The sequence below is a fragment of the Belonocnema kinseyi genome, chromosome 2 (assembly GCF_010883055.1).
Source record: "Belonocnema kinseyi isolate 2016_QV_RU_SX_M_011 chromosome 2, B_treatae_v1, whole genome shotgun sequence".
Lineage (NCBI taxonomy): Eukaryota > Metazoa > Arthropoda > Insecta > Hymenoptera > Cynipidae > Belonocnema > Belonocnema kinseyi.
The window spans coordinates 6822380-6843555 of NC_046658.1; the positions used below are offsets into that span (position 1 = coordinate 6822380).

The 21176-nt window shown below is 36.1% G+C and overlaps 1 protein-coding gene across 2 annotated transcripts in view; it reads right to left on the reverse strand.

Annotated features, from left to right (window-relative positions):
* LOC117182362 (protein Smaug homolog 1) overlaps positions 1-21176 on the reverse strand; it is a 127548-nt gene that overhangs the window by 18791 nt on the left and 87581 nt on the right. For both annotated transcript variants that reach the window (XM_033375556.1, XM_033375565.1), the window contains one exon: positions 18634-18892. In XM_033375556.1, the coding sequence (XP_033231447.1) occupies positions 18634-18892 (259 nt within the window). The remainder of the gene's footprint in view (positions 1-18633; positions 18893-21176) is intronic.

Below are 21176 nucleotides of genomic sequence, written 5' to 3' on the forward strand. Positions count from 1 at the left end.
AATAGTCCCAAAATTCTAACAACTGAAAAATAATTTGGGAACATCTAAATCCAAATCGATTCTGCATAATACAAGTTTGCTTCTCGTTAAAGAAAGAATACAACATACCAAATTTCTTGTCCACACTACCTCTAAAAAATTATTAAAACTTCATCTTTTCCTATCAAACACCCTCAGTTTTGACATTTGGTCCACATTGGACCGCATATCCTTTGACCAATCCCAAAGGATTAAAGAGCTTTCCACCCAAAATCAAAAAACAAAATTTGACAAATTACTTCCAGTAAAGCAAACTAAACTAACAAATACAGTAAAAAACATCTCTGACCACCCTCTCAACAATGAAATGATTTCAGCCTTATCTAAAGGACATAATTTTGCTGTAGCTCCATCGAAAATCCCAAAAGAAGAAATAATCAGCAATTTAGAATCCACAATATATACCCTTTCACCCGAAAAAGCAAATGAAATACGACGAAGGATGGCCAACATTTTACGCCAAGCTCAAGTTCCATCCTCAAACTTAACGAATCAAGAAAAAACCGCAATTAAAGAACTCAATCAAAATAAAGATATTATAATATTACCCGCAGACAAAGGCAACACAACAGTAATAATGAATAAAGAAGACTATAACAACAAAATCATGGACCTTCTAACTGACGATACATATAAAAAACTTAAAAAGGACCCCACAAAAACAATAGTCAGTAAAACAAAGACTCTTCTCAAAGACTCTAAACTTGACAGCCAAACAATATCCAACTTAATTCCTACTAATCCCATCTCTCCAAAACTTTACGGGCTCCCAAAAATCCACAAGGAAAACATTCCACTCAGACCGATCGTCAGCGCAATAAACTCACTAACTTACAACCTAGCACGTTTTTTTGCGGCAAAACTAAACCCCTTTACAGGAAACTCCATCACTCACGTCACAAACTCATTTGACTTTATTAAAAAGATACAACAGATTCACATTTAACCCCAAGACATCATAGTGAGTTTCGACATAGTATCTCTTTTTACAAAAGTGCCAATCTCAGATACAATTAATATTATTAAATCTTTCACAAACTTCCCTTCCGAGCTTATACCTTTGATAGAACAATGTCTCAATAATACTTACTTCTCGTTCAATAACCAATTCTACGAACCTCAGGGGCAGCAATGGCATCCCCTATCTCATCTGTAGTAGCCAATGTTTTTATGGAACATCTAGAAACTAAAATCTTTAACCAAGCCACTTTTAAACCAGAATTCTGGTTCCGTTACGTTGATGACACATTTGTCATCTGGCGATATGGACGAGATGAACTAAATAAGTTTTTCGATTTTATCAATCAATTACATCCTAATATCCAGTTCACCATGGAAATAGAACAAAACGGAAAATGCCTTTCTTGGACGTATTAGTTTACAAAAAATCTGATAACACATTAGGACATGAAGTTTACAGAAAACCCACGCATACAAACAGATATTTACATGCCTCCTCCCACCATCACCCATCTCAAAAACAATCGGTCATCAACTCCCTTGTATACAGAGCTGTCTCCATAACAGACAAAGATAACTTACAAAAGGAATTACAAAACGTTAAACAAATGCTAATACAGACCGATTACACAAACAAACAAATTGATAAATCAATATGAAAACATACTCAAAAAAGCAAGTCAATACAACCTACGAAAGAAAGAGAGAGAAAAATGACCACCACTCTACCCTACATCCAAGGTGTCACAGAACAAATAGGAATAATTCTTAACAAACACAACATCCAAACCATATTTAAACCATCTGCGAAAATAGGACAACTACTAAATAACCCTAAAGATAAAAAGACATCCTTCAGTGATCCAGGAGTATATAAAATCCCTTGTTCTTGTGGCAAAGTCTATATTGGAGAAACCGGGAGAGCGGTGAGCCAACGTATGAAGGAACATGAAAGTAAAGTCAGGCTAAAACACTTCACACAATCTGCACTAGCTGAACATCATATCGAAACAGGTCATAACATTTTATTTGATGAAACAACAGTCATTGCAAAAGCACACAACAAATTTCCAGAAAAACATAGAGAAGCAATCGAAATCTTAAAACACCCTAATAACATCAATAGGGACAATGTATATAATACCAATCCGATTTGGCTTTCCATTCTCCCGGATTTTTTAAAAAAGACTTGATTGGCCAATCAAGTTCGACCAGTCCCCACGGTGGGGCGCTCTGGCCAATCACAGGCATCGTAGAAAGTATACCTAAGAACATCATGACTTGATTCCTTAGTTTCAGGTCAGCCCTGAAGATGTGAACTGCAATGTTCACGAAACGTAGGCAAAAAATTTGTAGTTTTTTACACGAGTGAAACCCGAAATATCTCTTTTTATCAATATTTTATTTGTTGGATACCTACTTTACCGTTCTACTTTTGTACTCTTCGCCAGCATCGTATAGCAAGTTTTTTCACTACCTGAGACAGCATGGTAAGGTAATGGTAAGGTAATGGTAAAGTAATGTAGTTAAAGTTAGGCTGGAAGAGAAAAAGATGAATAAAGTGGCGGTCTTGGCATTGGAGGACTGGGAAAACAAGTTGGGTTTGATGCGAAATAAAAATAGGATAAAGGATAAGGGAGTTTTCATCGGCCAAGATCTAACGCGGAAGGAAAGGGATGTACAGAGAATGCTGAACGACGGGTCTAGGAGGAAGATAAGTGAAGAGAGAACGGCGAAGATACGGTATAGAAAAATAAAAATAGAGGAGATATTGTGGGTGTGAGATGAGGAGCAAGAGGTGTTGAATAGTATAGGTGAAGGCTCGAGGAGGCAGTCAGAGGATGAAAAGGATTAAAGAACGGGTTGAAGACTTCCTACGCGGAAGGGAGGAGGGTATGTTGGTACTAGGACGAGACTTGAATGGGAGAGAGAAAGTTTTGAAAGAAGAACGAAGAATACGTTAATAAATAAAGAGGGGGAGATTCTGAGACTAGATAGGGGGTAGAGGCTGGGTGGTGGCGAATGCTATAATGGTATAGTCAAAGGGGACGAAGAGAGAGAATACACGTTTATGAGTAAGATCGGGGTATCGGTGATAAGAGTGTGTGGTCATGAATATGAAAGGTTGGCAGGAGCAAAGGGCAAAGAAGGAGACAAAGAAGGAACTGCGAAAATGGTGGAGCATGTAGAAATGAGGAAGGAGTTCAGGTTGATGAGCAAGAAGAAATAGCGGGAAAAGGAGAAAAATCTGGAAGAGGAGTTAAGAAGTGTTAACACAGAAGGGGATAAGAACAAGATGATTAATATATTTAGGAATCGTAGGGTGGAGATAAGTGAGAAAATAGAGAGTGAGAAATAGAGTGAACTTTTTTAAGAATTATTTCAGGGCTCAGATTCTCTCAAGAGAGATGAGGGGATTAGAAGAACGAGGAAGATAGATGGAGGGGAGCTGAATGACGAGGAAATAGAGAAACAGATAAGGGAGTTGAAAAAGTCTAAGTAAACTTTAAGTAGACTACCAGAATGATCGATTAACCAATACTTAGTGATCCAACATCAAAGGGGGGAGATGATAAATGGATATTTCAGGCCGTAATATCTATAAAACAACAGGTACTGAACAATAAACAGAACAAAGTTGCTGTTCCAGAAATGGAGTACGTGACGAGACTTATAGTTATATTAATGCTGGAGTTCCTGTTTACTGACACCACCGTGAAATCGAAAGATTTATGTTGGTACAGGAGAGAAGAAAAGAAAACACGAAAGCTACAGACAGGTCTCAACGGGAGAATACAGGGAGGATTCAGAACGAAAACACTGTGAATAAGCATGTGAACATAAAAGACGCAAAAAGCACAAAAAACAGCGAAACTATACTCACGGTACAAAACGAAGTAAGATAAGCGAGGCGCTAAAAAGAGAGCTAAAAGAGAAACCACCAGATCTACAGACGTATATTCTTATAAGAAGGAAGATAGTACCTGCCACAGACATGTACATGGTCTTATGAACCAGTTTAATAAATGGCTTTATTTCGAATAATCAGTAGACCCACGTTTCTGGAACTCATTTAATTTTATACAAGAACTAATAGTTAAGTAAATATTGACGATTTGACCAACACAAATAGTTATGTTAAAATGTAGTTATTAGATTAATAGTCGCCGATTATCGAAACCGTCTAATAATTCGAAAGGGCTTTTTCCCGTAGTCTTGTTTTGGGACTCATTGAGGTTCCGCTGTACCTCTTTAAGGAGTTTATCCCATTAGTTTCCCCTCTCGGTTTGCAAAAACGCTTCTTGCATGACCGGTATTAAATTTGATTTAACTCGTTCGACTAAGCCGTTCGCTTGGGGATCTTGTGGACTATTAAGTGAGTTTTTAATTCCGTATTATGAACATAATTTGCCAATATCTTCGGAAGTAAAACTCGTCCTTCTATCTGATATTATTTTGCCCGGCGCTCCGAAATCTAGAATTACGTTTTCCAGACTTTTGAGAACACTACTGCTTTAGTGTCTCTCACTGCTCTTAACAAAATGAACTTCATCAAGTTTTCGGTGATAACGAGTACATAGCGATTTTTAGACTAGTTTTCAGTTCAAAGACATTGAATGCAAGTCCTTATATGCTGGCGTACATAACGCTTCATGGCTGGGGAATAAAATACTTCGCGCATTTTGGCAAACAAACCGATCGTGACGGCAAATTTTCATCACTACTGCCATAAACTTTTTCACATGGGAGTTCTCTGTAGGAGGCTTCGACAGGAACGAATCTTCTCTCTCCATCACACCATCTGTAGTTACATCTGTAATTATATATCGACTTGATTCAACGGAATAGTCGCTTGGTCCCCAACTTTTTAAAGTGAGGCCTGAGTTGTGGATTTGCAGGTTAGTTTGCTGAGCTCTAGACTCTCTTATGGTACAAAGATTATTTTGCTTTCGTTTTCTCCATCATGCCAGCCTATTCAGATCCTTTAATTCTCTCAATTCACTGGAGACTGATCTTTTCGTACAATATTATATCATGTAACATACTATGGACATCCACATGTGTACGAGCTGCCATCGCGTTACACGTGTCTTTGGACCAAAGGCCCACAATTACTTCTTCTTTTATGTCGGCTACCTCCAAGCAGAGATTTACACACAGTTAAACTTTAGAGTAAATATACGTGCTCACAGATTCACCTTTGCCTTGCAAGCGTTCCAACATTTTTTTTCTACTTCGCGACATTACTTTCTTCGAGTACGAACGAATTTCCAGATGCGTCACAGAATACGTCCCACCTTGTTAAATGTGAGACTCTAAGTTTAAAATAATCCTTGGCTCCATCCTTAAAGGGCATTTTTGCAGTTTCAAGCGCGAAACTGTCCGGCCAGTGATGAAGCGATTTCATACTGTTCGCTCTGAGAATCCAATGTCTGGTGTGCGAAGTGCCAACTTGATGTATTTCGGGACTGTTTCGGTAGTGGGGACTGGAGCTACTAGGCTTTGATTATAATCTCGAAATGTGTAACCTCTTGTTAAATAATTATTTAATAAGCGCTTACACAGCTCAGGTATCATCTGTTCTTGTCTTCGCCCATCTTCAAACAATGCAAACATGGTTTGTTTTAAGGTAAATACATGTAAATACATGAAAATCTAGACCTTTTAACTCAAAATGGCTCTGTGACTACACCTATAGAAAAAAGTACTAACCGACTGCATAATTTGCATGGAGATGTGTCGTATGTGTTACATGTAAGAAAAAGTGAAAGAAAGTGTTGGAAATACACTACTGGCGCAGTACTGTCTCTTTACTAGGCGAGCACCGACTGGTAATACTTCGCAGTAATGACGTAAGATACCGGCGCGGTACTGCATAATAGTATTGGTTCTTTACTAGTAAACCGCTGACATACGAAAATTCCGGAACTAATTTTAAAAATGACAAAAATCATTCAACTGTTTTTAGGGCCATCCATTCATCATCACACAAGTGCATATGGTCCAAATATTTAAAACTTTTGTTTATTTTTAACACCATTTATGTATGGAAACAATATAAGGAAACATTTCTGGAAGTTATTTTTGGCCCAGAATGTACTTTGATAAATTAAAATATGTAAAGAATTGTGACATTTGTAGAAGAATAAAACCGAAAGTGAATGATCAGAGAGGAAAAAGAATAATTGAGGAACCATAGGTAGTTGAAGCATCAGATAAAATGAATCCTTTAACAATATCAAAGTCAAAAAACGAATATATTTTATTATTTGTAGAAATTTTCACAAAATAGGTAGAAATAAGAGCTTTTAATAATAAATTAACATCAAAATATAAACCGGCTAGCATCGAAGTTGTGATATTCGGCCAATTCGAAACTAGGAAAGTAGACAAAAGAATTAATAAACTGGCAGAAGAGAAGAAGTTCTTCAATAACGAGGAAGGAAGAGACAAAAGAAGGAAGCCGAGATAAAACTTGAGACAGCAATGGAAATAACTGAAAAGCAAGAGAAGGAAAGAGAAGCATATAAAAGATTGGAGAGGGGAACAGAAATCCTTACAAGGATGGAATTATACACACGCAGAAGTGAAAAAGATGCTACAGGAAAGAAATTATGCAAAACGGCTTCCAGTTCTGGATGCAGGAACCCTTTTACAGCGAAACAATGCATGCTTCACTAGCCACTTCATATTAATCTAACATTTTGGGGTGCTCCCCGTGGATAGGTTTCTGTCTCCATTGTATTTTTAATTCCTTTAGGATTTCTGTCCTGATATTCAAGGCCTCATCTGAGGATAAATTCAAGGGCGTGTGAGCAAGATGGGTTTTACAGATGACGCTGTAAAGCGCAATATTTCGTTTCCTATTAAAATATTCTCGCAACTGTATAACTTGTGACTTCACAATTTTTTGACATCCACAACGCCCCTGCTCCCTGTATGTCGTAGTAAAACTACCCTTTCATTCAGTCGCTAAATGAATGTGTTGAATTTAGTGCTTCGTCATTTCTGCGTGGACGATTCTGTTTAACTTTTCAAGGTCGGTGTTAGACCATTTGCTAAGTCCGAAGACAGGGATGACATTAGTGCTAATTGCCCTGATTTCGTTTACCGAGTTGAACGGAATCTTTATAATCAATCTGAGTCACATAGTGAAGGCAGTCGTTAGGCTTGTCTGACCTATCTTATGCTGAATACCCTTATATTTAATAATAATCAGATATTTATATGACTCTGCGGCCCCTAATTCCCCCCTGGTTAAATACACTGTTCTGCATTTATTTAATCCGAACTCCATGTGGATATCATTGGAAAACCGCCCTGTGACAGCGATCACTTGCTGCAGTTTCTGAGCAGAACTAGCGTATAGCTTCAGGTCCTCTATGTACAGAAGATGGGTCACTTGATGAACATCCTCATTATCATGTATTGTAAGCCCATGAGGCATGCTGTTTAGTGTTTTGCTCAATGGGTTTAACGATAAACAGAATCATCGTGTGCTGAAGGAGTCTCCTTGAAATATACCTGCCATGATGCGTATTTATCCAGTTATCCTTGGTTGTCCATGATCTAGGAAAATCCTAGATAACAAACTAAACTGCGCGAAGCATCTTGAGATCCATAAGCATGAAGTTTGTTATGACATTTTAGATGTGCAGAAGAGCCTTTGGTTTGACGTGGGGTCAAGGGCAATAAATGATTGGTGGTCACGGATAAAAGTTGAAACTATGTAGGGCAGACTGTGACGATTACATAGGCTAGCGTTTCGGGGTGTAGTGGGAGTAATCAGGACTAAGCCCACAGCGGCGATAGGATTCATACTCAGTGAAGAACCCATACACACTGCGATAACTGATAAATTGGCTCACAAGATGCGCCGTCGGGCAACAGCAAATGAATGGAGTTGACGGGTTGACGCACTAGGCTCCAAAGTGACATCAGCATACTGTCAATTCTAGAAATTCGGCAAAATAAAATGATAAAAACACTTCAACTTAACTAAGAGTTTCCACACCTGCATCCCAATCAGGGATATACACAAAGTAAATAGCATCTTAATGCATCGGGATGACCATCAAAAGCTGGATCCGGTGAAGCATTGGGAGTATTGAGAACAAACCCAGGATTGCCAAAAGGCTAAAGATATCCTGGGCTATACGTAACCAATGGACAGCGCCAAGGAAATCCTGGGATTACCCAAAGAAGAAATACGGACAGTAGTTCAGATGCTTACACTGCACATCCACCTGAACTATCACATGAACAAAGTAGGGTACAAGCACACAAAAAATGCAAGAAATACGGCAAGGATGATGAAATATCTCTGTATGCCTTATCCCAGTGTCCAGCATTAGCTAGGCTCAAGCAACAAAATCCTTGGGGCCCAGTTCATGGGATTTGAGAAAATTATAATGCGATCAGAGGCTGACCTAGAGGCTTTACAAAGAGGCCTGGTACCAACTACTGAGAGCGAATAGTTAAATATGTGGCACAATGGGATTTATAGCTGGAGCACTAGAGGGGCTCGATTATTGGGGCACCTTGCCAGTCTATAAACTAAACTGAACTAACTAAACTATATTCTTTCTGCGCCATTACGCGGTAACCATTAATAATGTGTTCCACCGTTTTGTTGGTATCTCCAAATAATCGGCACCTGTCACCCTCTTTAATGGAACACGTGCTTGAAATCATTTCTGGCGCTGACCACCCTGTCCTGAATCGCAGCGACGAACTCTTCCGTTTCTGGAAACAGGATGCCCTTTTTCAGTCAAATATTGAATGCTATACTATCCACTTTTTGTTTATGGAACGTTTTGGGGTGCTGACCAAGGATAATTTCTTGTCTCCATTGAGTTTCTAATTCCTGGTTGGGTTTTGCCTTGATATTTAAGGCTTCCAATGAGAAAAAAATCCAAATTCTTGATAGCCAAGTTGAGGGAACACTTTAGAAACTTTTTAACGAAGCTTATAGTGTGATGGAAGGTATCTGTCTACAAATTGTAGGTAAAAGGTTAAATAGATACTCAGGAGGTTTGTTCTGAAAACGAGTGTAGAGCAAATTGCCAATCAGAAATTGTCTTCTCTTGGCAATATTAAGCAGACTAAACTTATATTGGTATAAAGTTATGTTTTAATATTTAGGCAAATTGCAGATAGAACAGGCACTGCCATTTAATGCACGCTTAGGTTTTAAATTGAAAATTTCCGTCAAATTGCCTTATAATAAACAACCGTAGTCAAAGTGGAGCAAAATTAAAGTTTTTACCAAAAGTATCCGAGTGAAGATAGACTAAGATTCTTTATTCTTACATAATTGTTGCAATATTCTGTACGTTTTTCTCGAGAAGCCATGTACCTGATCCTTTTAGGACAAGGTACCGCTATAGAGATATCCCAGATATTTAACCATTTCCGAGAAAAGAAAAATAAGACTCTCGATACAAAGGGACTGAAATGATGCCTGAGTTTCAAGCGAAGGGCACAAAGTAGGCCTGAAAAAAATTGCCTGACTATAAGGGAAGCAGTAAGAGTGCTACGCTTCGCCCGAAAACCTTATTTCATCGGGTTAATGCTCTTAGAGGTCTCGAAAAAATGTAAAAAGTTGGAGATGAACAATTCTTTCGAGTTTTTTAGATAATGCACATATAATAGAAATTGTCCGAAAGCCTTTCGGGGAAGTAGCTTTAGACATTTTGAGAACAGCGCAAATAGCTTTTTCAGATATCAGGGAAAATACCGACTTGTAGGGAAGCATTGTAAACATGCAAAAGAATAGGAAAGAAACTGGAAGGGCAAGTTTAATTATTTCAGGTGTTATGTCCTCGAAAGAAGTTGAAGTCAATAAATGTTGAATTAAGTGAGGTAGTCGAAGATGATGAAGACGAGTCTCAAACTGGGAATGCAAAAGTCTTTAAATGGTCATAAGGCGTAAAATTGCTACGAATAGATTCATGCTTGGGGGTTTCAGGTGTCAATGTCTTAGGAGATGCCAAATGACCTCTTTTACGTTTCTAAGTGCAATCTCCCTATTACTTGAACGCATCTCTGATTTTAGTTTAAGCTAGGTTCCTGATTTTACGATATTCAGCTAGTATTATATTGCTTTTTGTTCTTTGTGCAAGTCGGAGCTTGCTATCACATGTCCTAATCGATATTTTATTTTAGATGTGATCCAAGGCTGCATCTTTTTAAAGTTTTTAGGAACGTGTAGCAGAGTGGAGAATGCGGGGACTAAGTAATTAGTCCGAGTGTCAATTTTATTATTTATTTCTGTGTCTAGTAATATTTTTTCCAAATAAAGTCGACGAATTATTTTCAAACGAAAATTTGTATAGCTGTTTAATTTGAAGGCGACTGCGGTGGATTTCGTTAAATGCGCGTGGGATGGTTTTTGTTGGGTTTGTTGATTATTACTGTGGGTTGGGGATATAGTTCGACGTCTTGTGAAGGTGACTGGTGCGATTATTTTTTATTTGTTAGAATAATTTATGTAGTAGTTTTTCTGTGACAGGGATTGTTTTTGTAAATTAATTTTGATAGTTTTAAAGATCCCAAGAAATCCCAACATTCTGAGGGTTTTAATTTTTGTAATCACTCAAATTTCCTGTAGTGGATGTGCTAGCTGTCAACACCTCCAAAAATTCAGTTTTTTCAACTATGGTATGAAAAATTCACTACTCAACTATCAGTTGCTGTGATAATGTGAATCGCTCAGCGTCCGATAAAGCCTGCAATGGCTGCAGGCCTAGGCTTACAATAATTGTTTCAGGAATCGCTTGCAGACGCTAAAATCGATCTTATGGTGGGAGGTGTGATCAAAATTAATTCGCTCAATAAATGAAGATTAATTAAGATTTTAAGTATGTAAAGCAAAATGAACAGTACCCAAAATGTTGATATGAGGTTACATTATATGGGGTAAAATTTGCAAAGTATCCCCGCCTAAAATTTTGATTATTCAAACGTTGCCAGATTGTAGTTTTTGAATTTATGTCCAAAACCGGCATTTTTTTTTAATTCGGCTAGAAAAAAGTTTATTTTTTCTCTTGAAAAGCATCCCAAAACGAATATGTAATGGAAAGTATTAGTTGAGTTTTAGGAAGTAGTGCGAGCGCGGATGCTCAGCGCCAACTAGCTAGAGCGCTGCTGGGCGTGCTGTAGTGTCTCAGTGGTTCTAGTACTTGATCAAAATGATTTTTATGTTTAGGTGTAACAATTTTTTATTTTATTTTCACTTTTATGTATCTGGAGAACGATTCAGTTGTTCACAATATTACATTTTTAATACGGTTCCATTTTAGGAAAACAATAGTTAATAATAAAATAATAAATTAATTTGGTGGACGGCTTTGCTGGTCTGTTATATTGGTATATAAATAAGTTTCCGCCGTTTTCGAGAGATGGCTCCACCGACAAGATTACTTTGAAATCGTCATGCCAAACTGAAGAGCAGCTCGCAGAAAGATTGGGAGTGACTCAACAAGCGATTTCACACCGTCTCAAGACCATTGGTATGGTACAAAAGCAAGGAAATTGGGTTCCGCATGAACTTAAACCCAGAGACGTCGAGCGCCGTCTTTTCACGTGCGAACAACTTCTCCAAAGATAAAGTCGAAAGCGTTTTTTGCACGAAACAGTGACGGGCGATGAAAAGTAGATCTACTACGACAACCCAAAGCGTCGGAAATCGTGGGGTAAGCCCGGCCATGTACCAACTTCAACGGCCTAACTGAATATTTATGGCAAGAAGTTAATTTTGTGCATCTGGTGGGATCAGCTCTGAGTAATCTATTACGAGTCACTCCAGTCTAACGAAGCTATCACTGGAGAACGCTATCAACAGCAACTGTTGCAATTGAGCTGAGAATTGAAGCTTAAACGCCCCCAATATGCCAAAAGACATGACAAAGTGGTTTTTCAGCACGACAACGCTGGGCCACATGTTGCAAAAGTCGTCAAGGATACTTTGGAAGATTTACAATGGGATATCTTACCCCACGCGCCGTATTCATGAGACATTGCTTTTTCGGACTACCACTTGTTCCGGTGGATGGCTCACGCTCTAGTCAAGCAGCACTTCACTTTTTACGAAGAAGCCCAAAATTGGGTCGATTCATGGATAGCCTCAAAAGATGAAGAGTTTTTTCGACGTGGCATCCGAATGCTGCCAGAAAGATGGCAAAAAATAGTAGCTAACGACGAACGACATTTTGAAAAATAATTTAACGTATATTTTTTTACAATAAATTGATAATTTTTATTTTTAAAAAAACGGCGGAAACTTAGAGAAAGAAAATTGTCATCGCATAAACATTTCTAGTGGATTTCGTAATGAAATTGACTGTTAGAAAGAAAACGAAATTTTTGATTTTTAATCGAAATAGTTTAAATAATTAATATTCTTGTAAATTTGCAAAGCATCGTTGGAAAAAAAATCAACGTAAAGATATTAATAATAAATTCTACAAAGCAACATAGAAAAGAGTAGTTGAATAGAAATTCTTAGTGAACTCCGTATACAAATTTCCTCCCAGAAAGAAAGCCAAACTCTCAATTTTTCAATCTAAAATGATTAATTAATTAATAGTTCTTATAAATTTACAAAGCAACAAAGAAAATAGTAATTGAATAGTTATTCTTAGTTGAATCCGTAAACAAATTGATTCGTATAAAAAAGCCAAACTCTGTACTTTTAATCGAAATTGTATAAATAATTAATATTAGTTGTTATAAAATTGCAAAGCAACATAGAAAAGACCATACACATATTATACATAAAAAGCATAGTACAATAGGTAATAATAATACTGGTTATATGATTGATTGAGTGAATAATCACAGCAAAATATATGGCAAAACAAATTTCAAGAAAAAATTAACTAAAGAAAATGTTGATGAAGCAATATATTAAATTCAAAATAATCAATTGAAAAGATTATTCAATTACTGGGAGAAATGAAGAAATGGAAAAAATACTGAAATTAATTAAAATGAAACCTTTACCATTATAAATTTTTTATTCTTTTTTAATTCTTATGATTTTAGTTATTTACACTTGTCTATAGACCATTCGGTACATACAAGGATAGTTTCGTAGGGATATCTAAAAACATAAATCTCGTGTAGCCAGATGCATACACATACATACATACTAGGTTAAAACTATTATAAGCTATCTAATGATCTCCAATGCTTGCTGATAATCTTCACAATTAAGATAACAAAGTTTCTAACCGTAAAAGGATGAACGGAAAACAATACACCTAATCATTTATCGGAGTGATGTACATCAGTAGGATTTGTAAGAAACTTAGACTCAAACAAGTGCCGAGCAATCAGATAAAATATGGTAAAAAGTCTCATTATCGAGGTGGCAAATTTTACATCTCTCTTCTATATTAAAAGCAGACTTTCCACGGTCAATCAGAATTCGGCAAACATATATATTTGATAGTCTGAGCTGTGCAAAGATTCTTTTATAAAACAGAGGTAATCGCATGAGTAAATATGACTGTGTGCCGGATTGCATCGCTTAATGCGAAAAAATGAGCAAGTTCTTAGAGAGGGCGAGACGCTCGCCATCAAGGCTCTTATAGTAGGACTTATAGTTCCCAAGAATTATCTCTCCATCAGAGCTAATGGAGTGCAATGTGAGGTTCTACCATCTATCCACCAAACCACCTGCATGGAAAAACCCCCGGATTCTGGGAAAAGCAAATAAATTTGTTGTAAGGATCTTTTACTGCCAGGAACCTCAGCCTCTCGAAACACAATCTTGGGTATCGTGAATTGTACATTGTCGAAATTTTAATTAACCAAGATAAAATATTTTTTAAGGCCGTGTGAGATATATGGAAAGATCCAGTTTATAATCTCACTGCGTAGTTTGGTGTATTTTTGGGCAGGTGTAACAAAGTTACAAGTACCCCGCTATCGTACGGCCCTGTGGGCCCATGACACCCCCAGACCATATAAGCGTAAACTTGCCCCGGAGGCGAGTTGCCCTCTCGTCTGGTGCTCACTACACGCTCCGTGGGTTGGTACTTTGTTCGTCACTCCACACACCTGCGCTTCACGACGCCACCCGATCTTCCGGGATCATCCTCAAGGTCCTTAGTATCGAGCCGACGGCTGCATTCGTAGCACTAACGGACTTCCTTGTGGCTGGTAGAAACAAGCATGAACCAGAAAAAGGGGTACCTAAATACGTATATTGTTCAACCACTTCGATCCGGGAATCGCCAAATTTAAAAGATTTGAATTTCCTAGCAGATAAATTCTCTGATTTAGACAAAATTACAACTTTATTTTTTTTTGTGTCCACAATGAGATTATTTTCTTTTCAATAAGAATGAAGTGCTTTCAGTTTTCCGTTTAACTCAACCGGGGTATCTGCAAAAAGTACATAATCATCCGCATAACCAAGCAATAATATTTCCACTAAACTTTTTACGGAGAGGCCTCGACAACCTTGCTGGATAAAATAGTCTTCTAAATTGGAGATAAAAACCAAAAATTCGAACGGGCTTAAGACTTCACCCTGAAGGACACCCTGCGTAACTTTGACAAATTTGGTTGATGCCTTGCCACAGTCTTGACACAAATTGTCTTAGAAGAATAAAAGTGCTTTATAATATTAATTATTTTAGTGCTAAGACACAAAGGGTCGAATTTTCTCCACAATAAATGCTGCGAAACGGATGGAAAAGCCTTCTTAAAGTCGATGAAAGAAGCAAACACCATCGCGTATGGGTTCCTCAGATGTATTTGGATAATAGATATTAGCGTGAACAAGTTATCAAAACAACTCCTCTTTCTGAAACCCGACTGTGATTCGGAAATTAGATTTAATTCAGTTTCCTATAAGACCAATCGATCGAAAATAACTTGGGTAGAAATTTTTGCAATAAAATTAACAAGAGTGATGGGCCTGTAATTATCGGGGTCCTCAGAGTTACCCTTTTTGAAAATAATTGTAGTTGTTAACCTACCCCATTCTTTAGGGATTTTCTCCGTGTGCCTATTCTTGTTAAAAAGGTGGATCATATACAAGACGCAATCTTGTAGTAGATTTTTATAAAATCCATAGCTGATTCCGTAACAGCCATGAGCCTTTCCATCTTCACAATTTGCTAAACCTTTAATAACCTCTTACATAGTAAAAGAGCCATCCAATAAGGGATGAGCTAATTTTAACAGGTTTGCGTCAACAGCAGGCGTTAAGATTGGTCGTGGGTAAAAGTTTAATATATATTTATGCCAAGTATTTGCATCAATGCGAGCCAGGTGTTGTACTTTTGGACGCGATGCATTAATTACTTTCCAGAATTGTACCGAGTTTTTGCAATTTGCTATAATGTCAATTTGCGTTTGAATATGATTTCTTTTCTTAAATTCCTGAACTTATCTGAAATTGTTTTTCTATTCTTTGAGATAAGCTACTTTATATTCCTCTGAAAATTAATTTTCTCTGCAAATCTTTAATGCATCGGATATCCGTTTTCTCACATGGCGAAATTCTCCGTCGAACCATGGCTTACGTTTAAAATAAATAAAATTATAGTGCCTCTTTCGCATATCTAGCTCGAATGCAATATCTTTTCGTTTTAAGTTTTTGAACCAGAGCTTCGGTTAGACTGGTTGATTAAATAGAATATTATTTTAGAGGCCTATTACCAGTGGTTATTTGATGTTTGTACGACAGAGGTCTCTGTATTGTACGGTTCATAGGTAGAAGAACTACTATATCATAATCAATTTTTATAATGCGAAATTAATTGAAAACGCGAAAAAAATAAGTTCTAAAAAATTCACTGCGGACTGGGTATGAACCAACAACCTCCTCATTACATGTGAGGGGCGCTACCAATTGCGCTGCCGCAGCACCAACAATGAAAATTTTTAAACTTGTATTTCCTTAATTTCGATCGAAATTATTTTTCATAGATGTTATTATTTTAAGGACAGTTGTTCGCATATCTAGTTCGAATGCAATATCTTTTCGTTTTAAGTTTTTGAAACAGAGTTATAGAAACAGAGTTTCGGTTAGACTGGTTAATTAGATTGAATATTATTTTAGAGGCCTAATACCAGTGGCAGTGCCATCCTTGGCACAACAGGAAGATGGCCAGAAAAGGAAGCTAGACGTAATACGTGCAAATCAGAAAATAGGTGGAGGCCGTTCATACAGCACCATACAGGATCTATTATGATTGATCCTTGGGGTCCTATAAATATGAAATATGTTGGAAAGTCACTAGGATAGCGGCCATTTATAAGGACCAGTTTATTAACCTCTATAAAATCTACAATTTTTTCCCCTCTAGAATTGGAGACTTTGTCCCTAGAGGACATTTCTGAGTAAAAGGTGTTCACGTAGTAAAAAGCTCCAGGATTAAATTGGGTCAGATCTGATAACCTGCAGTTGAAATCCCTACCCATAACGATTGGTAAATCAGGGAATGAAATTTAAATCCGGTAAAATATGGAATTAAGATTCTCTAGGTAATCATTGAAGTCATCTAAGGGGGGAGTATAAACAAGACCGAGCACGAATCTGTCCAAACGAGGTTGAACTTTGAGAAAAATGTAGTTGCGTGATATCGGATCTCCTAAATTTCATAGGATATAATATTATATATATTATGAATAAACCATCCCTCCTAGCCCTTCCATCACAATTACTTCTAATAGCAGGGGATGAAATACTTTTGCAATCTGCGGATCGAAAGAGGTTAATTTCCACGCTCTCCAACTAAATCCCGCATAAACAGAGGATAAAAAAATTATTTAAACGATTACAGAGTTACCGGAAGAGTTGCACGGTGCAGCAACAGGTGCTGATCCTGTGATTTTTTTAAAATGATCAAATGGTTTAAAATCTAAAAAATAGTACATTTATTAATTTTTTATGAAAATTATACGAATTATAAATCATTCTTGTAAATTTGCAAAGTATCGTAGGAAAAAGTGATTGGAAATCTATTCTTTGATTCCGTAAACAAATTAGGCCATTTATTCGAAAAATGGACAAACTCCTGAATGTCTCATGAAAGTAGTTTGAATAATAATTCTTGAAAATGTGATTAGAATAATTAATCGGAAAGAAGTTATTAATTCAATTAGTAAAAAAATGGCCCTACTCGTTGAAAAATAGCCTAATTCTTAATTTTGTATTAAAGTTGTTTGAACACTTAATAATTATTGTAAATTTAACAAATAACGTAAAAAAGAGGCAGCTCAAAGACAATTTTAGTTAACTCCGTAAACATATTGTATTCATTAACTGAAAATACACAATATCTGAATGTGTTTATGGAAATTGTTTGTATGATTAATAATTATTGAAAATGTACAAAGTATCGTAGGAAATGCTACACGAAAGACAAAATGGTGCCTATTATTTAAAAAATAGCTAAACTCTCATTATGCTTATAAAAATTGTTTAAATATTTAATAATACTTGGGAATTTGAAAAGTAACATAAAAAAGATTATGGAAAAGATATTCTTACTTCAGCAAGTACAAAAAATGGTGCCTCTTTGAAAAATAGCCAAGCTTTGAATATGTCGATAAACATTGTTTAAATAATTAATAATTCCGGTGAATTTTGAAAGCATCATTGAAAAGAGTTATCGGATAGACACTCTTAGTTGACTCAGTAAACAAATTGACTCGTAGAAAAAAGTTGAAGATTAAAGAAATGTTAAAAAACAAATATGAGGCACAGTCGAATTCGGCACGATCGCTGTAACTTAATCGCTAGAAATGTTTACATCGATCATGTAAACAGATGCCTCGAACTTGCCCTGACGCAGCAGAGCTGGTGTAATGCTTTTTCTATCATTGTATGGGAAGTTTGGACCAACTTTCAAATATAGGTACATTCGTTATACGTAAACAGAAAAATCATTTTGTTTAAGTATTAGAACTACTGAGCCACGACAGCACGCCCAGCAGCGATGTAGCTAGTTGGGGCGGGGCACCCGCGCTCGTATTACCTCATACAACTCAACCAACACTTTCCATACCATATTCGCTTTGCGATACGTTTCAAAAGAAAAAATCAAGGTTTTTCCTAGCCTAATAAAAAAATAAATAAAAAATGCCGATTTTTGAAAAAAAATGCAAAAACATTTTTTTTTTAATGAAAAATCAAAGTTATGTACAATTGAATGTTAGCAGCCGGGGTGAATCAGAAAATTCGAGCCCCTGTATCTTGATAACCTGGTGTACTAGGTGTGCCCCCTTTACAGAATTTAAACACGTCCACTAGCACTACAATCTGGCAAAATTTGAATAAGATTGTCGACATCAAAATTTTAGGCGGGGACACTTGGCAAATTTTACCCCATACATAAATTAACGCAATGTCCTTAGCTGATATACGAAAATAGAAAATTTCCACGTTTACATGTTTTAACAGTAATTTTAATCACTCAAAGAATTAATCAGTGCAATAAGAGGTGCAACACTTGAAACTCCGCTACCATTGCATTGAATAGAAACAGGAAAGAATAATGAAAGAAAGCAGTGATAAATTCAGATTATAGCGGAAATAACAAATCAGTATTATGTATACAACTCCTCAAAATTTTATATTGCCTGAGTATATGTGATAATATTTCTTACCTCCAAATTGTTCTCCTGTAAGCTGGGTCGTTTTTCTGCTATGTGAACTGGCCTTAACGTACTCTGAGTGATGTGCGGACTTTGGTTGCTCTGCAAATAAGGGGTAGATATGCTGTTTCTGTGCGGACTACTCAGAAATGAGTTATGTAAATTTCCACTTGTTACATGACTCGAATTCAAACTCGGTTTTCTATTGTGATGAGTCTGTTGCTGGATACAGCAATATCTTCTATTATTGTAGTGATAGCTGTGTTGCCATCTGAAAAGACATTTCTATTAACATTTGTACATTTTAAAGTTTTTTCATCATTATTTGATGCTACTGATGGAAAAATAACCCATGCAATTACTATTTGCCCTTTCATTATCAATATTTCTGTCGCAGGCTTTTGCACAAAACTAGTTTTGAGCCGAATTCCCAGACATTCGGCTAAACTTCGACAGATAGACTAATTTTCATTTTAATCATCAATTTTAGTCGGACTGACGGGTCAACTTAGGAAGTTAGTCTAAAAGTCATCTTTTAAGCTAACTTTCTATGGATTGTAATAAAACTCCATTAATCTCCATTGCTGAACTCTAGTAATCATTACGAATCCTCTATTCGTCCTGGAATCAGTTGGAAAAAACGAAGCGTGCACAACTAGTGACATTAAACTGATCAACCAAGCTATTCTGGCTGCATAACAAAATATACTGCTCGAATATAGTATCTACATTTCAGTATATTTCATAAGAAATTATAGTAAAATACAGTCAACACAGCTGGCGATTATTTTAATGTCCCATTAAGTCTTAAGAAGATAGAATAGAATACGACTTGCAGACTAACTTCTGAAGCTGTTACGGCCAATTTTAATTGTCGATTAAAATGAAAATATGTCTATCCGTCAAGATTGAGCCAAATTCTTAACAATACAGCAAAGAGCCAGATTGACCCAGATATTAGGATATGGCGAATACATATTTTTTTTTACACAATGCGTGAAGATTATGTTGAAATTATGAAGTTTTCAATATCCGAAAGAATGAAATTCTTTCTTTTTACATCTGGGAAAACATTAGTTTGAAATGATAAGGAAGGACCTTATAATATATAAAAACTGAATTTCCAAGATGGAGACGGGGCATGCTGATCCACCTTCACAAATTTCTTTTTTTTTACAAAATTTTGATATTTATCACGGCATAATCAATATTTATAATGGTCTAAAAAGTAATTAACAGTATCATACTCAGATTTTTATTTAAAAGATTTGACATGTTTTTTAAATTTATGGAACTCGCATACCAATACGAACTAATGAAATTATAAAATAATGTTTTAACAACAAAATGTGATCTTGCTTCTCAACTTTTAATTATATTGATCAAATTTGTTTAAACAAAAGAAAAATTTTTTTATATAAAATTTGATAAGGGAAACTAGCTGGCTTTTCGAAACGTTATCGATACATTTTAAATTTATGAATAAATTACTATTCTGGAAGAAGTTTTTATAAGGTCCTTCCTTATCTTTTGAAATCGAAGTTTGAAATAATTATTTACAATTGAAAATTATTCAAATGATTAACCAATACAATAGGGGCCGGATACGTCAAGTTTTACTAACAAAAAAATGTGTTATCGGGCTAAAACTTGGCTGAATTATAGTCCTAGTGGTATTATATTAATTCTACAAACCATAGCTCTGTTTATCATACAGTTGTCAATATACAGGGGCCTGAAATTCCCACTTTTTCACGCGCTTTTCACATTCACGTTAGTAACTACTTACAAAATAATCCAATTGGACCCTTATTATAGTGTTTTGGAAAGCTATTTTCATGTATTGGGTGTATGCAAAAATAATGAAACGGGTGCTTTTTGTTCAATACTTCGTTCAAAAGCGTTTAATTGTTAACAATATACTTCCGCCGTGACTGCTTGCTTCAGTTTCAATAGCTCATAATGCAAGATTTCTTTCCAGTTCCATACGCCAATCATTACTTTATCTGCATGAATTTCTCGTTTTTGTTTGCTTCACTTAATTCGTGCGGAACCCACCGTACAATAATACCAAGTAACTTGAAAGGGTAAATATTCTTATAAGTGTAACTTTCAAATGTAATTTTTAAAACATGTAACAGACATGTTACAAAAAGCTAAAAATTGTGTGGATTGCATTTCTTTCGGAAGGTTATGCTTAAATGAAACCTTTAAGGTTTTTAGAAACTTTAGAATCACTTAAAACTATATTATTCGTTGGACTTGTTTGACTTCGGTCGAATCATTTACGCCTGTCATTCTACATTGTAATAATTTCTTACCAAGTTAATTAGTTTTTAAGCCTTCGTAATATAAGGGTATTGTAATTTACTATTCTCATACTTTTCTTTTAAAATTAGTTCTGTACTTTAATACAACACATGGTTTTTAATAACTTATAGGACAGAATACGTCAAGTCTTCCACCTGAAATTAAATTTGTTTTAGGAAGATCCGATTTGACTTTTATTATGGTGCTTTGGAAAGCTCTTTCCATGTACTTTAGGACTATTACAA